Consider the following 14526-nt stretch of genomic DNA (forward strand, 5'->3'; position numbering starts at 1 on the left):
CTACATTTTTGAATAAGTCCACCTGGTCGCCTGCTCCATACATTATCAAGCCATAGCTTTACCCCTTCTTCATCCATCCAGCCTTTTTCATTCACATGTACAAAACAACCAACAGGGAACTTGAATTTCGGCATTGTTTTTCTTTTAAAAATAATCATTGGTCTCAGTTTGGCGCCATCAGCTGTGCATCCTAGTACCACTGTAAAACTGGACTTCTCATGTCCTGTTGTTTTAATTAAAATTGTTTTTTCACCTTTTTGATGGACAGTTTTATTTCCAACCATATCAAAATTCATTGGAGTTTCATCCATATTTCCAATACTACTTAACGCATAGCCATGTTTAGTGCGCTGTTGTATTACGTATCGATGGAAACTATTTACTTTGCTATCAAGATCTGCAGGTAATTTTGGGGCAATTTTCATCTTTTGCCTCAGTACCATATTATGCCTTCCCATGAATCTAGTACACCAGGATACAGTGGCCTTAAATCTGTTGCTGTGATCTGGGTTAGATTTGGCCCACTGAAGTGCAAACAAATGTATTTTATTTCGTGTCACTACATAACCGTTTTGGCGATGCTCATTCACCATGTCTGCTACATGTTTTTCGAGTTCTGGCCAATGTGGAGTGCCTCTTCTTAATGCACACTTACCCCTTGGCATACTCTTTAATGCTTTTTCATTTGCTTTCCAGTCCCGAACCATCTTTTCTGTTACTCCATATTGTCTTGCAGCAGCGCAATTATTATGTTCCATGGCAAAGTTTACAACTTTAAGTTTGAAACTGGCTTCATATTTCTTTCTTCTTGCTGGTGGAGCCATGATGGGGTTTTGACTGTTGGACATTTGTATACTGTACTGTATGTACTGGTGCTATACTGTATGAACAGGTACAGATACTGGTGCTGTACTGTATGTGGTACCCAGTATACAACAACCAGCCAATCACGGCAAGCGATGTACCTTACCGGCGATTGGCTGGTTGTTGTATACAAAGCCTGCTTGGATTGGTCAGCTCTCCCTGCCTGCCCAGCCCTCCCTGTCTCCAAGACTATCAGAGCGGTAGCGCAAACACGCCTCTTTCACCCGTCTGGCCCGCCCTTGTATCCTATTACCTCCTTCTCTGCCTCTCAGATCTCGCACATGCGTGCCTGCGCCGCTTCACTGCAGTCCTCAGGAGCGAGATCTGAGAGGCAGAGAAGGAGGTACGGTAATAGGATACAAGGGCGGGCCAGACGGGTGAAAGAGGCGTGTTTTTCTGGGCACAGCGCCGCTCTATCTCTTTTTTCCATACCCTGGGCGTCCCGGACGCCTGCAGCTTGCTCCGCCCTTCACTTACACCTTCCCGGTGAGGCGCCCCCTCACCTCGTCATCGGGCGGGGATGCAGCCGTGGCCGTTTTTGAGCTCCCCCCACCATATGCGGCGACCGCAGATTCTCCAGTCTGGCTCGGAAGTTTCAGCACCCGCCCTATAAGACGACACCCGGCGTATAAGACGACCCCCGACTTTTGAGAAGATTTTCCTGGGTTAAAAAGTAGTCTTATACGCCAGAAAATACAGTATTTATTCTGAGGTCAAAAAGGGATGAACTACTCTAGGCCTCGCACTTTACACATCACTAAAATAATGAATTTACTTCATTTTGGCAGAAGTATTTTATAACTGTGCCTTTTCCCAAGGGATTAATTTAATCCCAAGAGTGGAGCAAACATAATGGAAGAACAAGTTAGCATTCAGTTTGTGGTATTTTTCTGCTCTCTCAGGGGGAAATTACTTGCGGAAATTGTACATTTACAGGTGTCAGGAAATTCAATTTAGAATGTACTGCTTAGTGCTCATTGTAGGAAAACCTGCTCCTCATATACAATGTGGGGTTAAAAAAAAAATTAGACTAGCACCCACTGATCCTATGCCTTTCTTGTCAAACAGAAAGAATCTGCAGTAGTCAAGGAATGAGAATAGAACTTACCCTTAAGTGTCACAAATACTGTGAAAATACAAGAAAATATGGAGCTGTTGTATGCCTAAAGGTGATCAGTCTTTCTTTTCATTCCCCTTATTGCCTACTTGAGGTTTAAGTGGCTCCAAGAGCCTGCCATGGAAGGAGTATCCGCACAAGCTCTGAATAGACCAGCTGACAAGGGGAATTTAGACTCATGATTACACAGATCCATATTAAGCCCTCACCTCAGTGTAAATCAAGAGTAACTCCACCCAGGTCAATGGAAGCTACTCCAGATTTACAAAGGTGTAAGGAGAGGATATGGCAGTGGTCATGTCCAGTGACAAAAGAACTACTGCCTAAACCCACCCATGTGAATTCTATTCCCCACAGAAATAGCTACACAAAACCTGATTATTAGAACTTGCAGCTGAGTTGGAAGGGGTGACTCCCATCCTTTGGGCTCAGGAAAAACTAGTGCCTTTGATTATTGAAAATTTAAACTAGTTCAGAAAGTTGATTACAGCAATGGTTTGGTTCAATTGAAATGAGCAGTGACCCAGACATTTTTGAGCAAAACTACTCATTCCATAGGAAGGTTCTATTGGTTTCAGAGGAAAATATTCTGAATCAATCCAGATGCTTCAGAAATACTCCATTCAAGCTTATGTTAACCATTTAGTTCAAAACCTCCACTGATAACAGAGGATTTCTGTTTTGTATAAAGTGATAAGCTATTCAGATTTAAAGGGAGAAAAAGTAGCTTATTTAAAAAACGTTAATTTCTATTAAGAACATTACATTTCTAGTTTTGATTAACTAATATGAACCTTATGCTATTTTGTTAAAATGGGACATTAACTGCCACCAGGTAAGAGTGGGTTAACATTTGGCAGACAAGAAAACTTACACAGACATGAGGCAATTTATCTTCTAAGGCAGTCGCTTTCTCCATTTTCTTTAATTGTTTTACAGGCCTCCTAACTCAATATTGATCCAATTAGCAAATATTTCACTGAGATGACTATAAAGAAAACTGAAAATTTCTTTTGAACAAAATGAACTCAGTGTCCCGGGGGTTATGTGATAAAAGTAATGTTGATTCCTGACTTGAAGAGGTTACTATGAGCTCAGATAGGGATGCCCTCTCTTGTATTGCACTACTGAAAATCTTACTCTGCTAAAATGGTAAAATAATTGGAGTTATGGAATTAAGGTGACTAGATGACAAAAACTAAATATCGGGACACATGGAGGGGCAAGACACCGCCGAAACAAACAAAAAAAAAGCCGGAGTGCCACTGAGGCCAAATATCGGTCCCGACAATACATCCATCGGGATGCGGGACAAACAGCTGAATATCGGGACATCTGGTCACCCTATATGGAACTGGTCAATCAAAGTAACAGATATTTATAAACTAGTTCTGAATATGTATCTTTAGGACTAGTTAAGTTACATACTAGTTACTCTTACAAGTAGTAGGGCTAGCTCCAGCAAGGGACATTTGTTCCTGACCCCTTAATTTAAGGCTTGTGTAAGTACACAGGATGCCATGTTGTGTTTTTAAAAATGCTTCCTGTTACAAAAATGGTTTCAGCTCACACCTATTTGTGCCACACATGGATGAAGGTATAATTTTGAAGTGTTTCTTTTTAAAATGTTGTTAACCTGTTGGGGCCTATTCATAGTGGTGACACAACCATGTCAGCTGAAGTCATTTTTATGACAGAGTTTAAAAGCAGTTTCCAAACACAATCCATTTTGAAGTGCAGGTGGGGCCTGAAAAGCACCTTAGTTATCTGTGAACACGTACAGCCAATAACCCTAGAGATCTGCTTCCCTCATCCTCTGGTCTGAAGACCATCCTTATGTTTTAGGTTGAATAATTTTAGTACATTCTGAATTCTCAGATGATTTAGCAAATGGAGGAGGTAGGTAGAAACTAGGCAGAGGACAGGATGAGAGTTGTGTCTAGGAAGGGAGATGGATAAGGCTCCACTTGTTACTTTGAACAAACCCTTTAGGGGTTAGTCATAACAGCTGCAGGTTTGATAAAGAAAAAGGGAATTCCTATCAGTGTAGGGTTACCATATTTCAGGTTCCCAAAAAAGAGGACACTGTCGAAGGTGGGGGGGGGGGAGGAGGAGGAGCTGGAGGAGGTATTTGGGAGGATGTTGGAGGGGTATGTGTACTTGGGAGGGTACCTGGGGGAAGCTGGAGGGGGTACCTGCAGCCTCACTCTCAAGGTTGGGGGCATCATCGCTCCCTCTCAGCGTGCTGATGCAGGCCCAGGATAGAGGCAGCTATCAGTCAGCACCTGCCTTGGGGCCTCTCCCCCTCCCCAGGGATGGACGCTGGGGCCTAGCTGGGTGGGATCTGACAGCTGTGGCTGCAGGGAAGAGACCAATCAGGGTGTGGAGACAGCTCTTTCTGAGCTGCAATGTCTGCCCGCAAAAATCCCAGACACTGCCTCTTATTTGAAAAAGAATTTAAAAAAAAGAAGCGGTTGTATCCAAGAAAACCCAGACATATGGTAACCCAATATCGGTTTATTCCTTTATCTATTTTACATCTAAGAGATAAACACGAGTAATCATCCAAAGCAAGCTAAAAAAATTTCATAATCTGTGCAACTCTGACCTACCTCTCTACTAGCAGTGGGAATTTTACTAACCTCTTGCCTTTTGAAGTTCTAATATAGGTAATAAAGCTCTTTCCCTTCCTTGTGAAAGCTTAATCTAATACTATAGCAACAGAATATCAGCTGACATAATATGTATGCACATCACCCAAAATAAGGTAATAGACAAGTAAATCAAGATGTGTAGTTCTATAACCAGCAGAAATACATTGTCTTCTTTTTTGGAGGTGGGAGTTGGGAAGCAAGTGAGTGGGGCAGATTTTACATCCATAAAATGCTTGTAAACTTCAAGCAAAGGTATGCAAACACTCACCTGGTAAGTACTTCTTTTCATATGCAACTACAAGAAAAAAAAGATTTAAAATTAGGTGTTTAGCTTGTTTCATGTTTGTATGGAATAAACTACTATTTTCAAAGAAAGTTAATTTTCATCACAGTTTTTGATGTGTAAGTAATTGAGGGAAGAATGCATTCTCACAGGAAAAAGTTTACGTAACTGTATTAATAAAAAAAACGATGGTCCCACCACTCATGCCGATGTCTATGAAGTTAACCGAAAATGCAGAATAAGGTAACATAAGTGTGGATGAGGGGAGGTGTCATTTAAGTGTGAAACAAGGAGCCAGACTCTAATATCACTTCTATGACTGGCTCCTCTATGTTCTCAGTCAAGTCACTGTGGCTTCCATCTACACCAAGGGCCTTATTCTTACCCTGATGAATGAGAGAAGTGCCTTGCCTTCAACAGTTACTCCTAATTTGTACTGGTAAGAGAAGAGGACTAGGATCCTGCAAGTACAACTTTGTTTTTATAACCAGGTTGTGACATGCTCATCTGACTTGGTTGCAACAAACATAGCTGCCAAGTGTCAACACTGAACTCCCCCCCCCCCACACACACAACACAGTGATGCATCTACATGGTTCCACATCCACATAACTTATGTTTCTAAAACTAACCGCAGCACAATGCATCATCATTGTAGTGGATTAGAGGCTATTGTAATTCCTGTTAATATATGGTTCTTCAATAAGGATTTTGAGACAGAAACACAGCAAACTCATGTTTTTAGATATATTGTGTTGTCTTCTAGAAAACTGAACTACTATACAAAAAAGGATCACCCACGAACAGACATCCTGACAGTAGTGGTAGGGAAAGGCTACAGCGAGATCTCTAACATAAGCATGAACACTCCTTCTCTGTGGCTTCCCTTAGACTGAAATTATATGCACAGTCATGTGATTAACTCCTCTAGAACTTTAAATAAATTCTCTCTGCAAGCTATTCAAGGGGTCAATAATTCAGATAATTATTAGTAAATCAGAAAAACAATAGCTTTTATAGTCCACAAGACTTGTGGCTTGTCTACACTTAAAATGCTACAGCTGTACTGATGCAGCTGCACTGCTGTAGCACTTCAGTGTAGACACTGTCTACACTGATGGGAGAGATTCTCCTGTCGGCATAGGTAATACACCTCCCCAAGGGGCGGTAGCTAGGTCAATGGAAGAATTCTTCTGTCCACCTAGCACTGTCTATACAGGGATGTAGGTTGGCTTAACTACGCCTCTCTGGGGCATGGATTTTTCCACACCCCTAACCAATGTAACTAAACTGAACTAAATTTTTTATTGTAAATCAGGCCTTGGCCAAAGCAGAGTACTGGAAAACAACCCAGAACCAGCCCAAAGGAGAGAGAGGAATAGGGTTTCTTGAAGAACTGTTTAAATTATAGCACCATTAAAGTCTATTTTTAAGCATATTGTGAAATCTAGTCTATTAATTGTTAAAGACCAAACATATAGTGAAACAAAATTATTAAAAATATAGTCATGGGGGTGTGGCTAAGGCAGCAAACAAGATAGTGGCTTAATACAGCTCTCTGCAATAAACGGCAGTGGGGGAATAAATGAAAGTGATATAAAAAGATAAAAAGAACCCTGAACCCACAGATCCATGCCTTAAATTTGAGTAACTATCAGTGGAGCTATCTTTGAAAAGAAGGAGGAGAAAAAAAAAAAAAAAGGGTGAGGAGAGCTGGCAGATCCCAGTCCCACAGAGCAGCCTTGGTGGGAGAAAAATTGAGCACCTGAATCCAGTGCCATCAGCGTGCAGAATATATGAAAAATGACTCTGCAAGCCCAGAGATACTGAACTGGACCCTCATTACCCTGTAAAGAGACAGGGGTGAGTGCAGCAAAATTTAAAAAAAATCAAAATAACTTGTACTATTGTGGCTGGGAAAGGAAGCACGGCAGAGGCCATTCTGGAAAGATCAGACAAATAGAAGTGTGGCAAGAGCCATCTTTAGAGAGAAGCAACTAGCAAGAAGGAAAGACAAGAAGATCTAGATGTCTGTGAAAGGAAAGATCTTCCAATATAAAGATCCGTTCCTCCAAAACAAAGACATGGCTACTAAAGAGAGTAACTTCCTCTCCAGCAAATTATGAAGGCAGGTGGAGAAAGACCAGTCACTATCTGACCTGAAGGACCTGCTGTTAAAATAAAAAAAAAGATGAATATGGAGATGAGGGAAGAGTTCCAGGCTTACAATAAAGAAATAAAAAATGAACTTAATGATATGAATGGGAAAATATAAGATGTGGAAACAGGATTAATCAAGCACTTGGACAGCATTACTAATCTAAATGAAAGAATTCAAATAATTGAGGGGAAAAAAGAGAAGAAAAGAAAAAACAGAATTAAAGATGGAGGACATGGAAAATACAGAACACAGGAACAAAGCAAGGATTAAGAGTATTCCAGAGGAGACTGAAGGAAGAAATCTACTGGTCACACTGGATGATATTTTCCATGACATATTAAAATCGGCAAATAAAGTATGATATATTTCAGGGGAATGAGATTCCTGATTTGTGGAAAGACAACAATTGTAGCAATTCCTAAAGAAGGAAAAGATCTTACCAATTGTGCATCATAACACCTATTTATTTAATTAATGTGGATGCTAAAATTTATGCAAAGGTGTTAGCAAACAGATAATGGGTATGTCTGCAGCTGGCCCGGGTGAGCTGATTTGAGCTCATGGGGCTTTAGCCCTGAAGCCCAAGACTGCTATGTAGACTTTGGGGGGGGGGGGGGGGAGATGGAGGGGGTTGGGAGTCCCAGAGCTTGGGCTCCACCCATGCCCGAACAGCTACACAGCAATTTTATAGCCCCACAGCCCAAGTCATGAGAGCCCAAGACAGCCGACCCAGGCCAGCCATGGGTGTTTAATTGCTGTGCAGTCATACCCTGAGTGCCATCTTGCCCAAATATGTTCCGCTGGACCAGTCTGGATTTGTTGTTCAAAGGAATATCTGATCAATTCAGAGTTCTGATATTAACTATAATGTTAATTATAGCAATTCTTCCCGTGTGCTACTTTCTTTGGATGTTGAGAAAGCCTTTGACTGTCTGGAACGGGAGCACCTCAGAAAGATTTTGGAAATCAGTGTTATAGAGGCATGTCGGCACGATATACTCATCCTCGAGCATCTGCTTTGGTTAATGGTCATCAATCACCTCCTTTTAATTTGTTAAGGGGTATGAGTCAGGATTGCTTGTTATCCCCGCTGTTGTTTTCTTTGGCAATGGAGCCATTTGCAACAAAGCAGGGGTCTTAAAGTCCCGGCCTGCGGGCCATCTGCAGCCCTGAGAACCTCCCCATTGCGGCCCGCGGAGGAGAGACACATGCAGCCACGATGCCAGCAATGCTGTAGGCGCCGCCCCCCCACAGCTCCCGTTGGCTGGGGGAGACAGAGATACCATCACTAGTCACCGGGCAGAGTCAGCCATGGAGGCAGTATCATTAGTTGCTGGGCAGAGTCAACCATGGAGGCAGCGTCACTTTTTTCCACAATGAATATAAACAAGTCAAAATACCAAACACAACTATCTGATGCACACCTTGCTGCAATCCTGAAGGTTTCAACTGCTCAGTCATCTAGGCCAAACATCAAAAAACTGACAGAACTGAAGCGTTGCCAGGTGTCTGGCAAACATTAAAAACTCTCTGGCAGGCGAAGAATTGTATAAAGTTGTATGACAGTTTTATTATTTCTAAGAAATTCAAAATAAAAAATACAATATAAACGTTTTCTTTTCTGAACACCATCTTTAGTGACATTATTGGCCTGCTGGGAGGATTTGAGGACTGGCACAGGCCCTCAGGTAAATTGAGTTTGAGAGCCCTGCAATAAAGGTAAGAAGTAGCCCCTGGGTAAAGGGCATCAAAACATCTTCTGGATTAGAACACAAAATAGGTCTGCACGTGGACAATGTCCTGTTATATTCGCAGGAGTCAGAAGCCTTGTTAAAAGTTATATAACAATTGACTTTGGAACTTAGGCAGGTATCAGGCTTCAAAATAAACTACAATAAATCTGAAATTTTATGAATTAATATTCCCAAAAGCTCAAAACAAACTGTGGTGAGCTACATAAATTTAAATGGGTAAAGGAATCTTTAAAATGTGTAGGTGTAAATATTGTGGAGAAACATAAAAAAATCTCTTTAAGTGAAATTACCCTCCAGTGTGGAATAATATAATAAAACACTTGGAGGAATGGAACAAACAAAATTTCTTGGCTACTCAGGATAGCCTTGATAAAAATAAATGTCCTTCAAAAGTTGTTATTTTTGTTTCAGTGCATCCCTGTTGGTATCCCTGACATGACATTAGAAACATGGCAGGATATTTTATTAAAATGCACAAGGAAACATAAAAGACAAAGGGTGATTTCAAAAAGTTCTGTATAAACCTACAAAATGGGATGGACTAGCTTCCCTAATTTGGCATGTTATTGTTATACATTACAGTTAAAAGACGTGATCAACTAGATTAACAATAAACACCCAAACAGGGCATAAAACTCAAACAAGAATGGAGCCCAAATACAGCTATTCATAGTAGTTGCTGAGTCAGAAAGAAATTTAAATCACCAAAAATAAAAAGTCACCCATTCTTCCAGACCACCATAGCGGTTTGGGACAAATTTTCTAAATTCTTGTTGCCAAGGCTCTCTCTCTCTCAGCTATTTCCATTATCAATCAGGAATTTATCCCAAAGAAATACAAAAGTGTCTATTAATTGTGGATAAAAACTGAGATTACTGAATTCAGACATCTGTTCCTGAGTCCTGATTTGAAATCATATCAACGGTATGCAATATAGAAAATAATATAACGATACCATATTTTCAGTATTTACAAGTCAAACATTGTATTGTTAAATCTGGATACAAGGCAGCTCTAATTAGAGCTCCTCAACCACAGTTGAGGAGCTGACCCACGAGGAAGCTGGAACAAAAGGTTTAATTTCTAAGATATATACAATTTTGATGGAAAAAGATGTAGATAAGAAAACAACCCAGATGAAAAGATAGGAGAAGGATTTGGACAAAGAAATCAATCTGGATGTATACATGGGAAAGGGGATATACATCTTTAATTTGGGTAGCTCATAAAGAAAATTTGTATAAATTATTGTATAGATGGCATTTGACTCCAGGTAAGATCCATCTGCTAGAGAGATGCTATTAGAGGGGTTTTCTGTGGGAAAGTGGAACATACTTGCACATGTAGTGGTTGTGTCTAGGAATGATATAATTTTGGGAGGAATTTAAAGAAATGCCAGCTTCCTGGAGATCCCCTGACACGTTTACTGAATGCTCCTGTAGAGGATCTGCATTTTAAACAAAGGACAAATTATTTATTTTCTATTGTTAGCAGCGAGACTCTGTATTGCACACTACTGGAAAAAATATGACCCCTTCACACCAAGTATGTACAAAAGAGAAGTGCCAAAAAGAGGACAGGTATTTAGAAATTTGGTCATCTTTTCTAGCGCACTCAGAGGAGGGCTCCCAAGCTAGCAAGCCAAAATGCCACGTTCTTTGAATATTAACCTGATCCTGAACAAGTAATGTACAGTGTAGTATGTTAATGTATTATTGTAACTCTGTCATAATCAAAAGTTTAAAATGTGTGTGTGTGTGTGTGTGTGTGTGCGCGCGCACCTGTATGTACAGAGAAAAAAGGAGAGAGTCATGTGATGTAGACCCACATTGTACTTACAGGCTGTTTTACAAAGGGTCCCTGTCAGAGGAAGATCTTCACAACTGATTTTTCTCCATTCCCCAGACTTAGTGCACATAGAAGCACATGTGTTCAGGAGTTCCTCATTGCTCTCCTCTTCAATCCAATTGGTAAATTTCATTTCCGACTTGTCAAACCATTTAAAAGCATTATCTGTGATCGAAGGAATTATACATTATGTCATTCATGCAAAAACAGTTTTTCACACTTACAAATCAAACGAAATAATTGAATTTAAAAGAAAACTGAACATTTTGAAGTTATTTCTTGGTACTTTGTACAGGCTGCATCCTGGCAACATGCATCAAATGCAGTGCAGTGAGAGATGCAGTTCATGTCCAACATATACTCTCAAGAGCTTCTTGGACAAGAGAAATTCTGCCAACATACACCAGGCTGACATTTGGGCCAGATCACCATGTTTCAGGACACTTGTTACTGCTCCTTTCTCATAAAGAATATATTCATTTCTCTTGGACGATATCATATGTGGTTGTCAGTTTGGGTTCAAACATCTGTCTTTCCTAGAGACCATTCCTTTTGTGTTCATGATGCATATTCAGTCATGTTAGCCATGTGGCTGGGCTTCCATCCTTTTGCATGCCATAGCAAGATTATAATTTCTACACAAATTGTTTACACTGCTGCTTACATATTAGCTTTGAAGCTTTTCCTGTCTTCCCCTTTGTGAGCATGGGAAGGATTTTATGCCAAGACCAGGAGCTCGTTAATATACACTATTTTCCAGATCACAAGCTCAGTCTTTAGCCTGTCCTCAGCCTGCAGCCTGTCCTCAGCCTGCGCTAACTTACAAAACTCCTAAAACCAGTAGAATGATCCTTTAGGACTAGGGACATCAGAATGATCATTAATCTAAATAACTAATAATGTCAAACTCTCCTTGATGTAGGAAATTGACTTGATAATCCACAGCATGGAACCTGTAGATTGTATCATGAACAGAAGTCACACACCTGTGTCCCAGCCCAGAGAGAGTTTTGAGGTTTGTAGTATCTTCATGGAAGCTTCCACCAAAGAAAATAAGCGCAGCAAAGGGGGAGATAAAAAGAATCCTGACAAAAATGAATATTTTCCCTGCAGGGACACAGTGAGAATCCTGGTATTAGGAAGTCCAGAGGAGGAAGGTTGGTCTCATGATTAAGGTGCCAAACTTTGGCTCTGGCATGTGGGTTACATTTCCTGCCAGACTTAATGCGTGACATTGGGGGCAAGTCACATTTTCTCCCTGTTATTCAATTTCCCATCTGTATAATGGGAATAATAAATCCAGCAACATTAGGAAAAACTTCCTAATGGTTGGGTGGCTAAGCTCTGGAATAAATTGTCTAGGGAGGTTGTAGAATCTCTATCATTGGAGATTTTTAAGAGACAAATATCTGTTAGGGATGGTCTAGATAATGCTTAGTCCTGCCGTGAGTGCAGGGGACTGCACTAGATGATCACTTGAGGTCCCCTCCAGTCCTACAATTCTATGATTCAAGATCTCTATTCTGTTCTCAGATCTGTAAAGTCAAAATAATCCATTAATTTCAATGTTGTTACTTCAGATTTACATAGTGTATCTGAAATTAGTACGTATATACAAAAGGACAAATTTTATTTACAGTTTTTTTAGCTATTGATGTGAATGGAGAAAAGCAAGCAAGAGTGTTTCTATAACTACACAAACACCACATAAAGATGCTTGTAACCATCATCTGTGAAAATGAATATTGGGCTTGTCAAAATTGTCAGATTGAGAGATCTGGAGATAAATATAGGATTATCTTCTACACAGGTATAGCACAGATAGCAGCAATACAAGCTTCCATGTAGTCCTCTACTGACATGTCGCAACCCTGATTTGGAGGGACTATCTAGGGCTGAGAGATTAGTTACGTGTCTGTTCTCATTCAATCCCAGATATCGCCAACAACAGTTCTGATTAGCATGGCAAGTGTTTTTTTGGATGTGGACACCTTTTCAATAAGAACTGAACAGAGACTGTCGTATAATTTAATAATTTCACCATAAAGACCTGCATTTTCTGCAATTAATAGAGACAAAGTATTAAGATATCAACAAGGTAGTTCTCACTTACCATCTGTGTCAAAGAACATGCCCAATGAAATATAATCAGGGCCTTGCCAGTGATTTTTGAATGTTTCTTGTATAAAGGTATTCTCCTCTTTATTTTTTATACTAATAATGTCTGCTCCAGAAGCTGTATTTGAAAAAAAAATCCCCCTATAAATCTAAGTTTGAAAGCACATTTCATGCAACAGAAGTGAAACAACTATAAATACTATATTAAAAGCATCTTAACATACTGACCAACCCAGTAACCAATCGTGTACATACATTAACCACATCTCAGCAGTGCAATGACAGACTGACAGGATATACAATGCATTCACATAGTGTCATATAAATGCCATTTAAGATGTTAGCAAACACACAGGTACATTTAAATATGTACTCTGAAAAAAAAAATCTAAACAATTTAGATAATTTAATTAGATCAAAGAGTTGATTTATAGTCTCTTTTTCCCTTGATGTGTCTCAGATTTTGTACTCAATTTGAATATTCTGACTACCAGTGGATCATTCAAAAGAAAAAAAAATTTAAGCTTTTTTGTTACTTACAATATCATCATATCATTTACGTGCTGTTTGCAATACAAATCTCTTTAAAATATTAATGAGCTATGGGAAAGATCTTCACATACACATAAATAAGCCCAAACCTTTTGGTTTAATACATAAACACTACTCTGAAATAGCTAAAAGTTGGAACTGCATTCTGCTTCAGAAATTCCTTGTCAGTGCTCAGCTGATTTTTCCATTGTAAAATAAGACTTAATATAAAATAAAGTGCAGAATAGTAAATTGAATGTTAAAAAAAAATGTTGAATAGCTGATCATATTTAAGGCTACCAGAATGTCACTGAGGTCCCGGATTCTGTAACTTTCCGTGACCTCCGTGACATTGGGACCCCGCAGAAGCCCAGCTGCCACGGCAGCGGGGGACCCACCCAGAGCGCTCAGCTGCAGCATTGGGGGGCCCCCTCAGCTCCTAGTCCCATGGTCAGGGGTGCCTTCCAGGCATGGGGCAGGAGTGGGGGGGCTTCAGCTCCATGCCGCTGCATTCAGTGAGGAAGGGTGATGGACCTTCCTCCTCCCCATTTTGTCAGGGATATTTTTAGTAAAAGTCAGGAATAAGTCATGGCTTCTGTGAATTTTTGGTTGTTGCCTGTGACCTGTCCATGAGTTTTACTAAAAATATCCATGACAAAATTGTAACCTTAATCATGTTCCATTTGAAGCCACTGGGAATTTTCCCATTCCCATTAGCAAGTATATGACTGAACCAAAAATGGAAAGAAAACCAAAGTAATCTTCCATTTAAAACAAACAAACAATAAATGATGTCCCTACGGAATAAGTGATATAATATGCAAGCAATTATGGACAGTCTCTTTAACCATATATTCCAGGTTACAATGGTGGAGATGTCAGTTCAGTTTATATTTTTTTACTTTCACTACCACTGAAAGAAAATGATGGTATTTTAGAAGAAGGAACTATTATTGGTCTGTGGCTTTAAGTCCTCGCCCTGTGGCAAGGAGAGGATGTGGACATGCACGTTCTGGCAACAATACATGAGGCAGGCACAATGCTTCTGGGAATGCTGCAGAGGAAAGCCCACTACACCATGTTACAGAGTGCAGCATGAGCTCGGCTTAGCTGGCAGGGTAATGGTTTCTCTTTCCCTCCCCACAGGAGAATCCAACAACACCTGTGTCTTCATTAGACTCTGCTGGTCTTCCTGT

General features: G+C 40.2%; 1 protein-coding gene across 11 annotated transcripts in view; it reads right to left on the bottom strand.

Moving 5' to 3' along the window:
- The window catches only part of CD302 (CD302 molecule), a 38309-nt gene that overhangs the window by 6013 nt on the left and 17770 nt on the right, over window positions 1–14526 (bottom strand). For 7 of the 11 annotated variants that reach the window (XR_010591294.1, XR_010591293.1, XM_008178470.4 and 4 more), the window contains 3 exons: window positions 12795–12917; window positions 10673–10846; window positions 4904–4930 (listed from right to left, as the gene is read on the bottom strand). Coding sequence is in view for 9 of the 11 variants with exons in the window: in XM_008178470.4 (XP_008176692.2) it covers window positions 4904–4930; window positions 10673–10846; window positions 12795–12917 (324 nt within the window). In the remaining 2 variants the exon portion in view is untranslated. Of the gene's footprint in view, window positions 1–1820; window positions 1991–4903; window positions 4931–10672; window positions 10847–12794; window positions 12918–14526 lie in introns of those variants that run through there. The other 4 variants (XM_008178471.4, XM_008178474.4, XM_065560697.1 and 1 more) reach the window with 3 other exon arrangements.

The sequence above is a fragment of the Chrysemys picta genome, chromosome 11 (assembly GCF_011386835.1).
Source record: "Chrysemys picta bellii isolate R12L10 chromosome 11, ASM1138683v2, whole genome shotgun sequence".
NCBI lineage: Eukaryota > Metazoa > Chordata > Testudines > Emydidae > Chrysemys > Chrysemys picta.